General features: G+C 39.6%; 1 protein-coding gene across 1 annotated transcript in view; it reads left to right on the top strand.

Moving 5' to 3' along the window:
* LOC129758490 (limbic system-associated membrane protein-like) overlaps nucleotides 1-17,421 on the top strand; it is a 147,962-nt gene extending 130,541 nt beyond the window's left edge. Inside the window, exon 9 of the mRNA XM_055755993.1 lies at nucleotides 1,981-17,421. Coding sequence (XP_055611968.1) covers nucleotides 1,981-2,126 — 146 coding nt within the window. The 3' untranslated portion in view covers nucleotides 2,127-17,421. The remainder of the gene's footprint in view (nucleotides 1-1,980) is intronic.
* Nucleotides 17,422-21,329: the final 3,908 nt, after the last annotated feature.

Raw genomic sequence — 21,329 nt, 5'->3', positions numbered from 1 at the left:
GAATATGAAAGTTTAACGTTGGTGATATTTGTTTGCATTTGCCCCGGTGTTTCATTTTTGAAAATGAATATTTACAGTAAAAATGAATGAAATCGCAGATCACCACCAACAATGTTCATGGAATTTTGAAATCAGAACATCCCAATGCTTCAATTAGAAACTTTAAAATAATGGGTGAACATATCTAAACACATTTTTTCCTCTTTTAAAAACCAATCGTTATTTTTTATTCATTAAGTTAAAGATCGAAGGAATTAATTTGCATTCTTTGCTTGAACAAATAAAAAAAAGGAATTTGCAGTATACAAAATCGCCAAATTCAATGCGAACATGAATGCGAATGCGATAATGAACATGATTTTGATGAAAATATAAATTTGAATTCAAACTGCTTCGAAGGATGTAGATGGTGAATAAAAATCTGTTTGAAAATGGTTAGTAAATAATCTTTTCTTATGTTTTAATTTCTTCAGCTCTAAAAAAACACCATCCAGCTAATTGGGAGCTGAAAGCACTGCGTTAGGCAAAATATTCGTCAAATACTCCGAAAATTGTCCTGATATTCAAATTCTATTCCTATAAATGAACTCGAACAAAACGGATAAATTTACTGAATGGAATACAGCAAATGAAACGCACATATTATCAACATACAGTTATTTATTGAACAAGTTACAAAAATTGGATTTTAAAAGACCCGTTGAGTTTAAATTCTTTGGTTTAATTTTGATAGAACTGAGCGGGACGATTCGAGTAAAGGGAAAGAAGGGAAATGTAAAGAAAACTAGGAAAAATAGAAAATGGACGCCAAATTGAACATGGTAAGACGAAGTTTACCGGGTCTGCTAGTAATTAATATATGAAGATGTTATAACAAAAATATTATTAAGAAGAAAACTGAAAAAACGAACTGTTAAATCGTATTATAAATTTGGATGTTTTAATAATTATTAGAGGCCAGAACTAATAGACAAGTAACTTCTTTCTAGGACCAAATGAAAATAAAAATCACTGTTTTCGAATAACATTGAAACTTGAAAAAATTTAAAAAGGCTAATTAACTAATTCAAAACTGAAAGGATTTGTGAAAGTTTTTTAATGAATTTTGAAAAGCGGATTTGAAAATAATTCCAAAATTTATTAAAACATCAGAAACTCAAAAAATTTTCCCTTAAATGTATTCCGTTATTCACAACAACGACTACAAATCAAATTTTCTTATCACCATCTTGAAAAGTAAGGCTTAAACATATTTCAAAGTTTAACGGTGACATAATGCTTTTTATATTTGTCTTTTGATTCATTTCAGGAGTCAAATATTAAATAATGTAAAAAGTTTTCTTCTAGCATTACTGTAAAAAGAAAAAAATCTTCTTGAACCAAGAATAAGAATATTTTTTATCTTTGATTTTTTTGACTAAACTAAAGATGTGGTATACGGCTTCGTAAGTCAACAGTAAGATTTAAATGAGTAATTTTTTATTATTTATCTGGAAAATTATAAAAATTACACGCTTTCTACCACAATTGATTGTCGCAGTAAACTAAGTCGATTTGGGGTCATTTTTGAATTTCTCAAACCCTGGGGTCTAAAAGCTTCAATTTGGTTCAATACTCATCCCTGATTTTTTGCTGAATTTTTAATTAACGTTTTCATGAGTAAATTTGAACTTTTAGGTTTGTATGGGAAAATAGAATATTTTGTACTTAAAATCAACATAATTTTGTTTCTTCTCTGGAGCCGAGCCGGCTGATGCTTTTTGTGCCAATTTATAAACTTTTGAAAGGAAATTTTTCGTTGAACAATTTTGTCGAAGACTGCAACTTCGTATCTTATAAGACAAAATAGTTATTAGCTGTTTAACAGGGGTATGTCTGGAGCCTCCCGAAGTATAGCACGAAAAGTAGTCAAAAAAAAGTAGTACTTTTAAATATCCTTATTCAAAAACTCTTTTTCTATCCTTTATCTTCCTCCTCTAGATACCGAAATCCGGGACCTGAGCGTGACCCACCGGGGTGGTAATTCCAACTCTGGCCCCACCCTGGCCCGGCAGCACCACTGGAGCGTCACCCTGTCGGTGGTATCCCTCCTGGTAACCCTATCGATCCTGAGGCGCACCTTTTGAAGGTGATTGAATCCGGTGATATAAACAACTGGACAGGTGGGGGGACTGACCCGGGTATGAATAAAACTATAAAAGGAGGGAAAAAATTCAAAAAAAAAACATTGCCACCGGTAGTAAAATGATGTTGAAAAAAAAAATCACACAAATCCAAACGGCACTGCGGGTTGCTTGCTGCTTGCTGGGTCAAAGGCAAACAAATGAAAGAGCGAGAGAGAGCGATGTGAGCGCGAAAAGAGAACATTCGAAATCCCAGGCTGTCCGAAACCCGTGTTGATTAAGCTTTAATTGCATTTGGTGTGTCCCCTCATTCCGTAGTCTGTTTGTTCCGGATTCGATTAAATCATTCACACGAACCTCTTAAAAATGGCACAGACGCGCACACACAGACAGACATACACAGACAGGCAGGTAGATAAAAGCGGCACACATACACATACTTGCGTATGTTTGGGTTAATTGCAAAATAACCCGGCGCGTCCCAATCGGTTGATTGATTTTGACGCCTTGCGAAATTTAAAGTGCATTTTTGCGGTTTATTTTTGTGAGTTTTATTTCAGTCGTGAGAGAGTAGGATGTGTCGAATACACACTGTTTTCGAATTCCAAAACGACTACTTGTAATATGAAATAATCGTATTAGGCAAAAATCAACGTGTGATTTTTTTTTCTAATTTTTCGTGTAAAAATTTTGTGCTAAAATTTAAAATATTATTTTCTTTGGTTTTTTTCTCAATATTTTCTTTCCAAGCTATCAAAATTCATTTTCGATACTTGCAGTCTATAAAAAAAGTACCCTGGCTTTAACTCCGCTCAAGATCGCGAAGTGATTAGATTAGAATGAAAAAAGTTTCAACTTCCCAAACAAGAACGTTTCTTCTTATAAAATAATCTAGCAACACTGTTAAAAATCCGAAAACTGATCAAAAATATTTTAAAAATGTTTTTTATAAAAATTGCTTACTTTAGAGTATAAAGATGTTCAGACAAACTGGTTTTCGTTAAATTTTCAATTTTTAGAAAAAGTATGTTTATCTATCATTGTGTAGAGCAGCGATGCCAGGTTGATTTGTCAAGAGCAGCATGATGAAAAAATCAGGATTTTCAGGGCAACTCAAATCGTGCTTAAATTGCATTAATAAAGGTGAAAAACAGATACTCAAGACGTATTAATTTTTGCACTGAGGCGCTAGATTCTGCTCGCCTCGCCTGAATCGGCCTGCAGTTTATAAGGAAAAACATCATCTCGATATCGTCTGAACTGAACATTTTTAGCGGTTTAACTATTTTAGTACAGATTTCTTCGATATTCCGATAATTTTATTACATATAAAATTACAGTCTAGATCAAGATTCCAAAATTTTTTGAAGAACGTATCCTGGCCAGACAATCCTGGCTATTTTATCAAAAAACCTAGAAAAATCCGGGCATTTGATTTCAAAATTGTCGACTAAAATCCTGGCAACATCCGGACAAATTTGGTCAACACATAGGAAATACTCATCAAAAATTAAGGAAAAAAGGGGGAAAAAATATGTTTTTCAAAATTTATCAGCAGGTTTTATTTTTAGGCTCTCAAACACCTTTCATGACTATTTTTTTGAAACTTGTTCAAAAGGTTTCGTTTTGGCCGCATAAATAAAGAAAAATTCAAAACAATTTGTTTTTTTTTTACGTTTAATTCGACAATTAGAATGAGAATAATTCCGAGCAAGATTTTCAATGAAATCCGGAAAACCGGGCCGAACAGAAATTTTCCAAAATTTTATATTAAATATCCGGGCAAAACCGGATGAAACCGGGCAATCTGGCAATCTTAGTTTAGATATTTTTTGAAAATGTGTTCAATTCACTTCATTTAAAGAGCTTTTTTTAAAAAAAAAAATCAGGACAAATAAGGACAATATAAAAATTCACGACAGTCTTTCGAAAAAAAGGTCAAATCTTGATTTATCAGGGCACATGGCGCCTCTAGAGTGGGGTCTCCAGATTAGGGGTGCCAGGTGGACTTGTCAAAAATCAGGACACCGAGAAGAAAAAAATCAGAATTTCTAAAGACACTTTTTGAATGATGGAAATAATCTGCTTAAATTGCATAAATAAAGGCAAATTCACTGTTTACTGTAAACGCTTTATTTTATGTAACAGAATTGAGCAGCTCTTTGACTGGTCTGCACTTTTAATCTGATACTCCGTTTATTTTATAACAAATTTATTCGATGTTCTGATCAATCATCTACGAATTTGGTAGTTTTGATCCTTTTTTGAGAACCAGTGCAATTCAGGTCATTTTGAAAACCATTTTTAAAAATCAGGGCGGTCTCTCGAAATCAGGACAAATCCTTGAAAACCAGAACGCTTGGCACCTCTGCTCCTGAAGCACTGGTTAAAAACAGTTTTTTAAGTTATTTTTTCCAAATCCAATGCATCTCGTGACTGAAAATTTTTATTTACCATATGAAATCGTATGCAAAAGACATAAAAAAAAATCAGTGTGTTTTAACATATCAAGCCTCTAAAGCAGAGATTCCAAGTCGTTTTGTCAAAAATCAGGACAATATGAGAAGCACAAATTCTGCTTAAATTGCATACATAAAGGCGAAATACTGGTACTAAAAAATCACCATTTCAATATAATCTGAACCGAAGATTAATATCGGTTTAACTATTGTTTTACAGAATAGTGCGATACCCTGATAAATTAACTATAAATTTAATAGCATTTAGGATATTTTTTGAAAATAAGGACAATTTAGTATATTGAAAAAGTTTTTTCAAGCAATCAGGACAAATCAGGACAATTTTAAAAATCAAGACGGTCTTTCAAAAATCAGGACAAATTCTGATTCATCAGGGGACACCTGGCGCCTCTGCTCTAAAGTCAATAACATTATCGTCAGAAAAATGATACCATTGTGCCGGGATGCCATGTCGTTTTGTCAAAAATCGGGACAGCATGAGGAAAACAACAGGGTTTTCAGGACACCACAAGCTCTGTTTAAATTGCATGCATAAAGGCGAAATACTGATACTGAAACGCCTTAATTTATGTACTGAGGCGAGCAGAATCTTGTGTTGCCGGCATCACCATTTCAATATCATCTGAACCGAACAATATTATCTGTTTAACTATTCTGTTATAGATTCGTTCGATATCCTGTTAATTTAACTGTAAATTCGATTACAGTTAAGATATTTTTTGAGAATCAGGACAATTCAGTACATTGAAAAACCTTTTTCTAAAAATCAGGACTAATCAGGCCGATTTTAAAAATCAGGATGGCATTTCGAAAATCAGGACAAATCCTGATTTATCCGAACACCTGGCACTTCTGGCATTGTACTAGTTTTTTGACAGTGTTGCTAGATTCTTTCGATGGATAAAATCTTCTCTGTTTTCGTCGCAACAGTTTTTTTTTAAATTCCAATTGCTTTGCGGTTTGGAGAAAAGTTGTAGTCAGAGAGTTTTCCAATTAGCTTGATAAATTGCAATTTCAGCATGAAAAGACCGCATTGTAAAAAAAAACTGAAAATCAATTTCCTCCGAACAAAATTCTACATTTATTTTTCAGATAAAAAAAATTAAACATTTTTTTCCAAACAGAAAACTTTCTATGCTTCAAGCAAGCGTTTTGAAATTCGAAAACAGTGTAAAGTTGACACACCTTAGTGTGAGATGTATTCAGTTTGTAGCCAATAGAGTTGAAGGGAAAATAAATTCCAACCTGAAGGGACAGAATGAGATAAAGCAGGAGAAAATTTGAAACGCTACTAAATGGTGGGAAAGAAAACGTTAAGCAACCAAAAAGACTATTTTTGATATGATGGTGATGGGAAAAATATTGATTTAATACAAACAACCCGGGGGCGAAAGCGAACGTGGTAAATTAAATTAAAACAAGAAAAACTTAAATGCATGTATTATACATTCGATATATTTGTGCGCGTACGAGTATGTGTGAAGCGGGTGGCGTTTTCCGTTGATAAGCATCACTTATTTTTTAATTAAATCGAAATTGCCGAACTGGTGCGTGAAAATCGTTTCCCTCACCGAAAAGAGTGGGTTCCTCAATTTGCGGTATTTATTCATTTTCGATGATTAATTTAATGTTTCGTGAAATGATGCAATAACCTTTACCAACTCCAAAAGGGTGTGTCTTTCATATCGGAAAAAATTCGAAAGTAAAAAAAAACACTAAATCAGATCAATTTCCAACCGTTAAGGGATGTGTGCGGTCTCCGTGATTGGTTTGCATTTACGACGACAATCCGGACACCACATTATCACAACCGGAAAATGGGCGACCCATCAACTGCCTTCTGACTGACCGACCCATATCGGCACATAACTTTCAAGAGTGCATCTCGTGCCGTTCATAAATAAACCTCCCACATTCATTCAGTACGCCACGGCGTGGCGGTCGCTGCGCTGCGTGTGTGCATCGATTAAATCGAATGGCCATTTATGGAACTGTAATTAGACGTGTCCAATTTCGGCGAAAGTGCAAACCAATTATAAATGGACTATGAATTTATGGAAATTTTCAATAATCGAGTGAGACACCCACCGATCAACAGGCGGCGGCGGCGGCGCGAAAACATTTGAGCCGGGCAACCAATTCATTATTGCTAGAGCTTTTGAGCTCTGATTGGTATTCATCGGATGTCGGGTTGAAGTGCAGTTGTTGATTGTTGATTACAGATATCGAAACAATTTAGTTGAAGCGAATTCAATTGAGATCAAATTGAATTTTTTCAAAGGAATTGTTGAGTCTCAGATTTATGACTTGAAAACTTAAAAAAAAGATTTGAATGGTAATGTTAAAAATGTACACAGTAAACGGAAATTACCGAGTTCGGTTGTTATTTTACCGAATTCCTAACATGTGGAGTTGGTTAATCTGTTTGGTAATTTTTTCATGGCTGAGTCGGCTATTTTCTTCTCCTCAACAAAACCTTATTTGGAGTAGCTCTGAGACTTTCAAAGTATTCAGACAAACAATTTTCTACAATTTGGGTGCCTCTGAAGTGAAGATGCGCCCAAAACTCTCCGTAGTGAACAACTTACGAAGTCGACGCCCGCCTCGGTAAAATATCGCACGACTGAAGCAACCTGAGGTCGCAGCAGACTACGCGCAATCGCCCGAATCAGCGCTCCCGTTAGAGGGCGAGCTAGACGAAGCCCCTCTCGAGGACTATTGGGATATCATCAAGATAACCATCAACAGCGCTGCGGAGAACGTCATCGGGCATGTGCAACGAACACGACGGAACGACTGGTTCGACGAGGAGTGTAGGAGGGTGATGGACGAAGAAAACGCCGCGCGGGCGGCAGTAGTGCAAAGAGGCACCCGTCGAAATGTGGAAAATCACCAATAGCGGAAGAGGCAGCGAGTCCGAATTTTCCAAGAGAAAAAGCGCCGCCTGGAGGAGGAGGAGCTCGAGGAGCTGGAGTAGCTGCATGGTGCTCAAGAAACACGAAAGTTCTATCAGAAACTTAACGCATCCCGCTAAGGCTTCGTGCCGAGAGCCGAAATGTGCCGGGACAAGGACGGAGGCATCCTGACGGACAATCGTGAGGTTTTAAAAAGGTGGAAGCAGCCCTTCAATGAACAGCTGAACGGCGTACATGCAGAAGACCAAAACAGTGGGGGAAGCTACATCGCCGGCGTAGCCAACCACGAAGAGGATCCATTCCCAACGATGAAGAAGGCATCGCAGCTCAACTTATCAAAATGTGCCCGAACAAGCGGTGCCTAAACCGGTTGATGGTGCGGATCTGGGACACAGAACAGCTACCGGATGAGTGGAAGGATGGGGTAATATGCCCCATCTACAAGAAGGGCGACAAATTGGACTGTGAGAACTACCGAGCGATCACTGTCCTCGATGCCGCTTACAAAGTGTTGTCACGAATCCTACTCGGCTGCCTAGCGCCACAAGCAAACAGATTCGTGGGAAGTCATCAGGGTGGCTTCATGGAGAGACGATTCACGCCGGACCAGATCTTCATACTTCGGCAAATCCTCCAAAAATGCCGTGAATATCAAGTCCCTACGCACCATCTAATCATCGACTTCAAAGCCTCATACGACACGATCAACCGAAACGAGTTATGGAAAACCTTGAACGAGAACGGATTTTCCGGGAAGCTGATCAGACTTATCGAGGCGACGATGGATGGAACGCAGTGCTGTGTGCGGATTTCGGGTGAATTGTCGAGTTCATCCGAATCACGCAGAGGGCTTCGACAAAGTGATAGTCCACCCTACATGATATTCAACGTGGCGCAAGCAGATGTTATTCGACGAGTGGTGGGCGAAATGCGGGGCACGATTTTCAACAGATCCAGTCAACTTCTCTGCTCTGCCGACGAAATTGATATGGTCGGCAGATCATCTGCAGCGGTAGAAGAGATATACCGCAAACTGAAACGCGAAGCAGGAATGATTGGATTGAAGATTAACCGAACCAGCTTGTCCAGTAATAACAAGGTCACGATCGACGGCGACGAGCTGGAGATAGTCGAAGACTTTTTCCATGTCGGCTCACTGGTGACCGCAGACAATGTCATCAGTCGTGAGATCCGGAGGCGAATTATCAGCGGAAGTCATGCCTACTATAGACTCCACAAGCAACTGCGGTCTAGAAAACTTAGTCCCCGCACAAAATGAAACCTGTACACAACGCTCATTAAACCGATTCTCCTCTACGGGCACGAAACGTGGATATTGGTCGAGGAGGACCTGCGCACTCTCGGAGTATTCGAGCGACGAGTGTTATGAACCATCTTTGACGACGTGCAGGAGAACGGACTGTAGAGGCGAATGATGAATCACGAGCTCGTGCGACTCTACGGCGAACCCAGTATCCAGGAGGTGGTGAAGGCTGGACGGATACGCTAGGCAGGACATGTTACAGTAATGCCGGAAGGTCCTCCAAAACAGGTGTTCGTTGCCAATCCGGTAGGAATGTGACGAGTAGGGGCGCAACAAGCGAGGTGGTTAGACAAAGTGGAGCGTGATCTGGCGAATGTGGGATGCCCGAGAAATCGGAGGACGGTTGCCATGAACCGAGTGAATTGGAGAAATATGTTCATCAGGATATGACGTGAGACGGAACACTGTCGTTTTGTTGAACTGTTTTAAAGCTTTGGCGAAAGACCAGGTTATTGAGAAAACCGTATCCGCCTCTATCAGAAACATGATAGGGTCGACACGTTCACAAGAAACGCTGCTCAGGGACAGAACATACTCAGCGACTTAACTTTAGGATTAACTTCATCTTCCATATCGCACCTACTCACAGTTAATACGGTGGAAGTATATTTCGGTCCCCATGCACGACATTGAGTCTTTTCTATGAAGACACCTTGGGATAACAGGAACATAAGGAGTCTCAGAAAAAAGGACTCCACCTGGAACTCCCCCCAGAACGATCCGGAGGCAAATAAACTACGCATAGATTGAGTTTTCGATTACCGAGATCAAAGCGGGTCCAAAGAAACTTCAGATCGTCCCAGGAAACGTCTTCGATAAGCAACGCTGGGAGTACGGATCTAATGGCAAGTAACACTCCACCACCAGCAGATTTTTTTTGCATTTGAGGGAGCTACGATCACAGCGACACACTGCATAATCTGGAGAGGGTACGGTCAGAAATCCATAGAGGAAGAAGTAGCGCGCAGGTAATCGAGCAGGCAGAAATTTACACCACCGAAGTTCTGGTAGAAAATGCTGTTGGAGTGGGCCGTTTCAGATGCATTACCGAAACGAAGATCGCTGAGAAGGCAGATTCCATCACGCGGAGAAGCACTGTCTAAGATATCATACTTGCCTGATAGTGCAAGCTGGAGAACCCCTTCGCCACAGACGAGCTCAAGGCCGGGATGATTATTGACCCTGGCAGGGCTCCCTAGTTCCTAATGCGTTACGTCCCGGTACTTAAGGCCCAATAAAAACACTGGATTTGCGAGATCAGGAGTGTTTAGCTGGATGCATCTGTCGAAAAGCGGAAATTGACTACGCGAAGAAGATGTTCTCGCCGTAACAGGGTACTTGCCTGTAGATATGATCTGAAGAACCCCATCGCCTCCAACGAACTCAGGACCAGGACTGATGACGAAGGGCTCCAGGGTCACCCAAGGGCTCAGATAGATGCTTTCTGGAGTCAAAATCCGAGAAGCGGTTTAGGTACTTCACTTGTAGACGAGATGTGTTGGTAGTCTTCGTAGGATCTGCAGTTAGGTGAAAATTCATCACACAACGAGAATGTTCTGGGGGAAAATGAATATTTATCTTGATGACTAGGTTGGAGGACCCCTTCGCCACAGACGAACGAAGGGCCGGGACGACTGTTGACGCTGGCAGGAAACAGCGTGACTGAGTCGAGAGGCTTTGAGGCCTCCAAAGTGCCAAGTTCGGTGCGCCCCAGTGGAGGTACCCTGTTAGATGATCCTCCAACAGCAGAAAAACCGTCAAGAAATAAATTTGCAGAGAGGTGGGGTCTCATCGTCGTTGTCAGTTGGAATGAGAACCATGTGACATCAACCTTCAAACCTCTAAGAGCGTTGTGTGTGCTTGTCCAAACAGAGTAATCGGTTTTTGGACCGGTGCGGTCGATCAAGTCGTCAGCAGCAAATACTTCGGCCGTTAAAACTCCGACAGGGAGTACAGATAAACATAAGCTTACTCTGTGTAAACAGCTCCCTGTTGAGCCGGATGTTAAATTCACAACACTGCTGGCTTATGTTTAAGAAATTCCATTACTAATGGACCATTATAATCTACAACCTAGTGGATCTAAGTCATTGATCATAAATTGGCACTCTCCACAGTGCTTTTTACCCTTAATGTTGGCCATTATGTCAATCGAACAAATTTCAATAGGTTCCACACAAATATTAAGTTTTTCTAGTACTGTATCCACGTTCAACGAACAACCGTACTTTTTCGAGCCAGATATTTTGACCTCACTATTTCGTTGCGTGTTTCGTTGCGATCTCAGTTCACGTAAAAGATAAAAGACCACCGGTGGCAGAGTGTTGATTGCCGTTTAGTCAAATCTTACAGCGTTGCGAAGACAGTTCCTGGAGTGATCTGGAACTTGTGTTGATCCACATTGATCTTGGTGACCGTAAACGTACTGTACGTACGTACTGTATCTGCCTCCTGACCACACGAGAGATGTTGCCCTAGTTGAGTCTTTTTCGCACTGCTTATGTAAAGTTTGTTCTCTCTGTGCACCCGAAGATGACATTCTAGTGATCTGTGACTTCATTTTGCCCGGTTTGAAGTGATGCTCCAACCATGGTAACTTCCTCTACCCGGATCCAGTACGGTCAACTTTTTCGATCGCATCGAATGTCATACAAGACTCCCTGAGTACAGCTACTTTGGGGCAGATTAACAGCAGCGTGACAAACGAAAACGGTCGTATGTTGGAGCTCTGCTTTGCCAGCGATGGGTCTCGTTTACCGTCCGTTGTTTGGACTCCTGCTCCGTACGTTAAAGCGGTACACCATCATCCTGCTTTATTGGTCTCTCTCGATGTCAATAGACTTGCTCCGGCCGCAAAATTAGCATTAGTTATCCTGACTTCAAGAACGCCGACTTTGACGAGATTTCTCGCACCCTGGTTCCCATCGACTGGGAATCTGAGCTTGACTTATCTGATCTCAACGCTGCGACCAAAACCTGCTCGCTCATCTTGAATTCCTTCATCGATTATCACGTACCAAAACACACTACTGAAAAAAATATACGTACTCCTTGGATCCCGAGTGAACTACGACGACTAAAGACGGCAAAGAGATGTGCCCTTAGAAATAATAACAAATCAAGATCCTCCTACACGAAGCACAATTATCGTAGACTAAATTTAAAAAAGTCAGCAAACGTTGTTACCAAAACTTTCTGGATCGAGTTCAGCCTGATCTTAAGTCCAGACCAAAATCATTTTGGAAACATGTTAAAAGTCAACGGAATGAACCTGGCCTGCCAACCCAAATGTTTCTGGATGACAATTCGGCGATCTCTGATCGTGGAGTCTGTGATCTCTTTGCCGAAAAAATTCTCGTCTTTTTTTTTAGTTGGTAACCACAGGTGGTAAATCCCGGTTTACCCCCCGTTTGCTACTCTGGGTCCTTGGGTACAATGGGAAGACTCATGATATACTCCGTGTATACCCCCTACTCCCTAAACTCCACCTGGGGCCGCAGATCTGGTTCCCACCTCGAACTATTTAGTACACTATGCTTCAATAGTGGGAGGTCTATTCGCGCTAATGCGCTCCAAGGCAATACTCATTAACGAGACCACTTTCAGCAAAACCTCTCATCCTTACGACTCGATGCCTGAACTCTCCTCTAACGACTTGAGATCCGACCCCTCCTCGCATCGACTTGAGGTTTACCTCTTCTCTGCACGATTCAAGGCCCGATCTACCCTCTAATGACTTGAAATCTGACCTCTCCTCGTAATGACCCCAGGCTACCACTTGTACCTCCCCTCTTGTTGATTAGAGGCCTGATCCCTCCTCTTAAGACTCGAGACCCGACCCCTTATCATAAAGACTCGGGGTTGACCACACATACCTCTCCGCCTGAAGGTTTGAGACCTGACCTGTCCTCTAACGACTCGAGGCCCGACCTCTTATCTTCAGGGTTCGAAGTTTGCCACCTTGCCCGTTGTGCAGCTTGTCCTAGACTCGCGCCTGTCACGGCACACGCGCGGGACTTAGCGCAACGACTCGGATGATTCCCGACGAAGACTTCATCCTACTCCGACTCGAATGGCTCACCCGTCGTCGAGAGCCACTCTACCCGTGGGTATTCCCCGAACGTGGAATAACCCTTTCCCAACGATTTCCACTGCGAAGAAGGTCAAGTCTTATCCCCGCAGCTTCTGTCGTTGAGAACCGCTCTACTCGGATACTCCCCGAAGGTGGAGCATCCTACGCACGAGCGCGGCGCACCCACGGCATCCACTACGCAGAAGATGTTGCCTTATCTTTGTAGCTTCAAACCATGGGGTCGGACGCACTCTACTCGACAGCCCCCCGTCGATGGGATCAGTCTACTCCGACCGTTGTCCGGTCTTCTTTATCCCCCTTGGCTGGCAACCCTAGGATTTTTGGCCCGCGAATTTTCTTGCCCGTTGTGTGCCAGATCGAGAGCAGCTTATCCTGGACTCGCGCCTCACGGCACACATTCGGGACTTGGAACGCTACGACTCGGATGTTTCCCGACGGTGACGACATCCTACACCGACTTGAGAGGCTCGCCCGGCATCGAGAGCCTCTCTACCAGTGGGTATCCCCCGACAGTGGTTAACCCTCTTCCCTCAAGATTCGCTACGAAGAAGGTAAAGTCTTATCCCCGCAGTTTCCCTCTTAGAAAGCGGCACTACTCGGATACCCCCCGACGTTGGGGTATCCTACACACGTTCGCGGCGCACCCCTGACTTCCGCTACGCAGAAGATGTTGCCTTATTCTCGTCTATCTATAAGACAGCGTCGACATCCCCTGAACATTTAGATAGTGCAGTCAAGACGGGGGACTCTTTCTCCTGACAATTCTCTGCTTCTTCAAGTGTGCCTCAGGGAAGCCATTTAGGACCGAAAAGCTTCTTAATCAACTTCAACGATGCGCTCTCACTCTTCGACGGCCCAAAGCTATGCTGTGCTGACGACCCACAACTATTTTACAACATCAACGGCCAGGATGATATTGATTTCCTACGAAATCATTTTAACCTATTCGCAAACTGTTGTGATATTAACTGCCTGCCTTTCAATCGCAGTCAATGTGCAGTCATCAGCTTTTCAAGAAGGCGGCAGCCATTTTCCGCTGAGAACATCCTCGGAGATGAGCCATTTGCACGCGTAGAACACATCAATGATCAAGTCTGGAAGCTGGAATTCAGGACACACACAAACTACGTTGTCGGCAGAGCCTCGAGAAGTCTTTGATTCTTATTTCGAGTGCCCAAGGACTTCAAGGATGTGTATTGCCTGAAAAATTTGTATTGCAGTAGCGTTCGCTCTATCCTTGAATATGCATCAGCTGTTTGGTGTCCCTACTACCAGAATGGGGCCAAACGGATCGAGACTATTTAGCGGCGCTTCTTGCGATTCGCCCTTAGACACCTGCTTGGCAAGACCCGTTTAACTTGCCAAGCTACGAACATCGATGTCGTCTCATAGACTCAAGCTCGCAGAAACGCAGCACGAGCTTCCTTCGTCGCCAATCTCTTGACATCGCGAATTGAAGCCCCACGCTTCTAGGAGCCATTCCTCTAAGTGTGTGACCCCGTGGACTTAGAAACAAAAATCTTCGATTGTATGTTCCCATTTGATTGAACAATTATGGAGCTAATAGCGCTATCATCGGTGTTATGAAAACATTCAACCATTTTTCTGAGCACTACGACTTCGACTTTTCAAAGGATGTTTTCCGTAGTAAAGTTCTATGTGTTTTAAGAACCCTGTACTTAGACTTAGTACTGTTTCATTTGATCCAATACGGGTTCCGTTGATTTGTAATAAATAACGAAATCGCATAGATTAACCTGGTCCAATGTTCACCGCTTCTGAGAACCACACTGAAAATCGAAAATACCCAAACTTGAGAACTGCCACCCGCCAAACCTAAGTTCAAGATTGACAACTTAAGTTTGTGAAAAAATCACAGCTTGCCAATAAGCCAAACTTGTCCTTCAAGCGAAGAACTGTTTTTTTGGGGGGTTTTTGTTGTAAGCGCATCTGATTCTGTTACCTCCATCCTGGCAGATTTAGGTTTGGGGGGTAAGTTCAAAGCGAAGAACTGTTTTTTTTGGGGGATAACTTTTATTCCCGCTTCATTCGCAGAAAGTCTCGCATATACGATGATGTAGCTGCCTCTCTCAACAACTCTTCGGTGGTCGAGCGGTTAGCATCCTGAGATGGTAATCGCAAAGCCATTGCAGGTATGGGGGTGATTCCTGTACCTGGCGATATTTTTTTTTATTTTGATTTCCATTTTATTGTGGTATCAGATTTTGGGGGATGAGTTCTCCTTTAAGAGCTTAACTTTGTGCTATGCCACCAATAGCCAAACCAGTAGGGAGGGAGTTTCATTCGGGTTGGCGGGGAAAGTTCTCAAGTTTGGGTATTTTCGAGGTTCAGTGCACGCAAAGCACACAACCAAAACAAAAACAATCCGTAATAAACACAGGTGTCAGTACACGAAAACTAAAGCGGGTGTTTTCGGGACGGAAGATCGTTTTCCGGGAGATCCTTCACTTTTCACGACTCCGCGAACTAATAAACGTTGGTTCGGATGGCACCAGGACATATTTCGGGACGAGATTCAACGAAAATCGTGAAAGCAAACTAGCTCACAGAAAGTAAACATGTCAACGTGAAGAAACCTCAAAAAGCTTTGATTAAATGTGGCAATATCCCAAAGACTTTGAGTTTCTCAGTAGTAATGCAATCGATTCCAGGCGCTATGTTGGATTTTAAAGCGACTAACTGTTGGAAAAGATTGTAAGTTTCTATCGAAATACCGAAATCTTAGATTTTCGTATGCCGTGGTTGAATTGGAAGGAATCTTTCGATTGCTTTGATTCAATAAATTGCTTTTTTTATGTAAAAGTTGATGAGATTTCAATAGAATATTTTAGAAAAGGGTGAGCTTGTTAAAAAAAAATTGGAAAATTAAAAACTTGGTAATCAATTATTCGTGCTTTAACAAATCAATTATTTCAAAACAAAATTCCAAGCTTGAAACTTAAAATTCAAAATCCATATTTTTTAATTAAATCCAATCTGGATGATGAAGGTAAGTAATTTCTTTTCTAAAAGGTTCGGAAATATCGAACAAGACTTGAAAGGTGAGAGTTTATTGCTTATTCACCGTGTGAAAGAAATTTTAAACAATTTTCAGGAATAGATTTTTGATTATCACATAAAAACGCCACCCGCTTTTGCAATAATTTAAGGCTGACTTTGAGTTTTTGCTCGTGTAAATCCTCGCTATTAGTAAAACAAAAAGTAAACATCATCAAGTGTTCGTCCGGATTTCAGAAGCAAATATGGTAACAGAAGGAAAGGAAGCGGTAATTTGAGAAAGAACCTCTACAAACTGTTAGTCTATTAGACGAATCCTAACCCTAGAACAAAAATCAAACGTGTTATGAAATGTGAGTTAAATATTGTTATCCCCACTTAACGCGGTCTGCTTCTTCCGGTACAGCAGCAGCAGTGTCCTGAAAAATATGGAAAGTTATTTTATTGCCGATTATTTACAATGATTTTTCCGAATCAAATCATGTGACTGTGCAAAGATAGCAATGTAAGCGTAGAGTGACAACCATTGGGATTAGCTAATTTTCTCGACAAACAAAAAGATAATGAAAAAAAAATGTACCGTAACGATATTATGTGTTGTTAGGGAAATTTAGAGGAAAGAGAGAAAGTTACCAGTTGAACAAATTGAATTTTTATTTAACACTTTCTATCAGAGACATCCAAAACAACACCTGAAAGGAAAGATAGGTCCGAAAATAGCAAAAACATTAAAGAAAAAAATATTTTTCTCTGATATCAAACAATCTACAAAACCCGGTAAACCAAATCATTTCAGCTAGGATCAAATTTTCATGAACCACATACACACAGAAATAGTCTAATATAAAAATAAAACTTAGTGTATTTATAAGTGGATGTGAGCTATTGCAAACCAATGGAAGAACATTGCAGAAACCAAAATCTGTTTTAAATTCATGGAACAGAAATGAGCAGTAAAATTGTTCAGTTTAAAGATGTAGAGAAACGGTAAAAATCTTTATAAAAATTGAACTCTTTTTATGACCTTATAAAATGATAAATTCTAGAGTAAAAGTACACAAACAGTAAAGACTAAAATACGAAGAAAAAAAAACATACATCTTAGACGCACTTTTGTAAATAGAATGCAACCACCCACATACACAAACGAAAATCTTGCGAAAAGCTGTATTCATAATGATAAAAATTTACTTCAGAAAACACAAAAAATATATGAATTCTTTGCAAAAACTGTGTAATATTTCACTCACAAATCAGAACCCATAATGCAAAATTTGCACACGCTGACTTTTAAGAGAAAATTCTGCTAGAACTCAACATTTTTATCCGTTACAGAATCTTGTCATTTAGGTTGATATAAATAAAGGCAGTCTTTGAAAAAAACAATAAAATAATGTACATTTCCTACTGTGTAAAAACAATCAAAAATTTATTTTTAAATTTTGCTCAAAAAACAAAAAAAAACAAACACTATCAGCAAAACTGTTTATCATTTGGCCCACTCTAAATCCTGAATTTCAAATCTGTGGTATTTACAAAGCGCGATTAGTATCAGCATTTGAAAAAAAAAAACGATGCAAATCCGAAAAAGAAAGGAAAGAAGAAAACTCATCTTAGCAACATCCAAATGTCGATGTATATTTTTTGATAAGACAAACTTAAGAAACAGATAAAAAAGTAAAATGAACTCAACATTCCTTATCCGATGCACTAATTATGGATATAAGAACAAAATAAGTAAAAGAAAAACAAATCACACTCAAGATAAGACAAACATTAAAAAAAAAAAGATGAGAAAAACAAAATTGTCACACACACACATGGTGGGTATAAGCAGAATGAAACAAACAAAACCAAAATCTTATTTGCTAAAAAAATGTCAAGCAAAAACAAGAATGGGTAATCTTAAACTATTATAAATATAAGAAGAACAAAGATAAATCTTCGAACAGAAAAGCGCTAGGGAAAAATCTGTTGTAAGAGCCGATATAAGATTATTATATCTAAGACAATTTGCTGAAATAAAGAAGTATAAAAGAATAAGCTTTTAAATATTTATTTTGATGACATAAAAGTGGAAAAACTTTGACATGGTTACTTTCTTGCCAACTAACTCAATAACAAAATAACTTTCTGAATTGTCTACCAATTTTCCATTTTTTTCTAAGCCTGGTACACTTTCTGCCAACTTGTGGCTTTATCTCCTATAATTTTATTTAATTTCATATCCTTGTCAAAAGTGTATCCCGATGATATCCCTGAACCCACTCTCCCAAACAAACCTTTTTTTGCTAAGATGCAGAGGTGACCTCGGTCCTAAAGCTTCCATCCTTTTCTCTATTTTTCCTACCTATCTATTGACTACTAGGACGTGGCCGGCGCCGTTATTGACGTTTAAAGAGAGAGCATCAGTTTGTGCATTGAGAATGAGTTGCTAGTCCCAAGCGTCATTCTTTTGACTCTTGTGCAAAATTGATGGCCTCGGTCAATCACGGAGTGGCTACCATTGGCGATGTGGAATTCGTTCTACAAAGCCACACCAGCGATCGTTGAGTTCAAAATGCTATAATTTTTTGTTTTTAGAACTGTCCCACTAAGCATTCCTTGCAATACTTAACTCAACTAAAAATACAAAGTTTAAAATATCAAACTGTTTTTTTTTTTCATTCAAATATTTTTATAGTTGAAAAGCATTTTGGATTTGACAATTTAAGGTGGATGTGGGTAGCCAATCAAGCTAAGCTATAATTTTTTTAAATTTCATATCCACTAGTAATAGCTTGAATCTCAGGAACTTCAACAAAAAAATCATCTTAGCAAGCCCTTATTTTCTTTGACTTTGTCACATGCTGCCCAGGCAACCAGTTTGCGTACGCGTCACTCTTCAAACTTAGAGACGTAAGTCTGTTGAAATCATGCTTGGAGTTGTTCTAATGGCACATCGGAAATTAATTTTCATTAAAGTTTTTCAACTTTATTACCCTTCTAGCCATACCCCCGTTTTGCAAATGACTTCAGGATTTTCACACAACTATTTTTCAAATCGAACTTCAGCCGAAATTCCAATATTCCCCCTCTCCGGCAACGAAAAAAATTCCATATAACTTTTCACTGAGCGTAAAAAGATTTTACAAATTACCGAAGATATTCCTTTTTTTCCTAATAAACTTTAAAAATGTAGTTGAGATCGGAAGTGGACATATCGAGTGTGTCTCAAGTGGACTTATTGTGTCTCAATAAGTTCACCTTTAAAAGCCTGAAAACTTGGCCGTTAGAACGGATGGATGGGGGGTTTGAAGTATAAACCCCCCCCTCTCCCCACCCCCGTGAGAGTACAGAAAAAGCAAGTTAAGTATTCTATTCTGCACTCAAAGTTTTAAAATCCTAATCAAATTTTGATGATTGCATAAGGGTATTTAAGAGTAGCAATATTGATTCAGAGTTGAGGCCAAAATTTTAAAAACCAATTCCAAATACAGAATTCTGTCACAGATTGTCAAATTTTTCTTACTTGTTGATGTTGTTAAACGTTTATTTATAGAGGGTTTTAGTCTTCAACTGCCACGCTCGCTTGTTGATCGAAATTCAGTTCGGAATACTCAATTTCAAATGAATTTTTTTGCATTTCATTTCAAATTTCATTCATGATTTTTTTAAATGTTATATACATTTTCAATTTGAGGATAAAATTTTCAGTTAGATGGTTGATTTGTGACTGGTGAATGTAGTCTTTTTATGGACGTTTCGGCTTCTCAGTCAAATTATAATTTAAAGAAAACAGTACATTTACTTAATGTCCTACGTTTCGGCCATGATCTTGACGATCATCAGGGAAATTTTTTATTTTTTATTGTATTTCAAAATTATTTTCTGATTAACATTTGAAAAAAGTGTTTGACTTACGGAGTGTGTACTGTTCGTGTCTATTGTATTTCTTGTGGCACAAGAATCATTATCAGTTTTTTATTTCTTGTTTTGATGTAGTAAGTTAAGCTCGTACCTGAATTTTTAATTTGTTTTTCACTACTTTTTTCAAACAAACTGTAAAAATCTACGGTATTTTAATATGTCTAACTCAGAATCAGAATAAATAAACGAAACCCCGTGATATTGTGATTCACAAGTCAGATTAAAAAATGGATTCAGATAGAAAATCAAACAACCATCGGAATTTGAATTATAGATTCATGAAATAAAACTCATTCTTTGCCTCATAGTCGATATTGTGATGTGGAATTAAGATTCAGATATCGTTTTTTTTATTTCAGAAATCGTATTGAATTGATGAAATCGGAAACAGAATCCAAGTTCAAATTTTTTAACTCCGGTTAAAAATTAAAAAACAGAGATCATATACTAAATTAAGATGAGGCTCGTTAATGAGCTGTACAATCAAGATCAAGAATTCAAATCGCAAGAAAGAGACAAAAGGGAGAACTACAGGGATCCGTAAGATTGAAAACCTAAAGAATAAGAAAATGAACGAAATAAACCAACAACCAAACTGGATAGAAAATACTACCAACACAGAAATCCCCGACTTTCTCAAAAGAGTTCTTCTCCTGGGACCAAACTTCAACATACAGAGCAAACACAACATTCCATACGTTAAATTTGTTGCTGATGTTGAAAGCGCGATAGCAAAAAAAAAACCAGAAGCAGAAGACATACGAGCAGACGTAGCAATGGCTATCTCCAATCATCTCAACTACCAACGTCAACCAAGATCAAAAGAAACAGAGTGGATAAAAAGAGATATCGTCAACAGTCGCGCTTTCCTGAAAACCCACGAAGACATTTACATCACTCGGGCGGACAAGGGTAATAAAACGGTCATACTATCAGCACAGGAATACCGCCAAAAAATGTCAATGCTGGTCTCGGACACCACCACATACCAACAAGTGAATTGTGATCCAACTTCCAAAATACTAAAGCAACTCAACGTAATTGTGGAAAAATGGCACCAAGACCAACACATCGACTACTTCACGAAAACCAAACTACAAACTTTCCACTGCCACCCGCCAAGAATCTACGGCTTGCCGAAGATCCACAAACCCGATCGTCCACTTCGGCCAGTGGTCTCCACAATAGGTTCGGCTACCTATAGCGTGGCGCGATATCTCACGGACATTCTGAACAACATCGTAGGTAAAACGGAATATCATGTGAAAAACAGTTTCGTTTTGCCGAAGACATCTCGAAGGTGCGAATCCCCGAAGGCTGCGTGATGTTCTCTCTTGATGTCGTATCGCTATACACCAATGTTCCAGCAGAAAACGCGTATGACTTCATAGAGGACCAATGGCACAGGCTGCGCAAGTACACAACACTCTCCCTTGCCTCCCTACAACAAGCCCTAAGCGTTGTCCT

The sequence above is a fragment of the Uranotaenia lowii genome, chromosome 3 (genome assembly GCF_029784155.1).
Source record: "Uranotaenia lowii strain MFRU-FL chromosome 3, ASM2978415v1, whole genome shotgun sequence".
In the NCBI taxonomy this organism is placed as follows: Eukaryota; Metazoa; Arthropoda; class Insecta; order Diptera; family Culicidae; genus Uranotaenia; species Uranotaenia lowii.
Note: the sequence above shows the minus strand (reverse complement) of the source record. Positions and strands in the feature narration are given on the sequence as shown.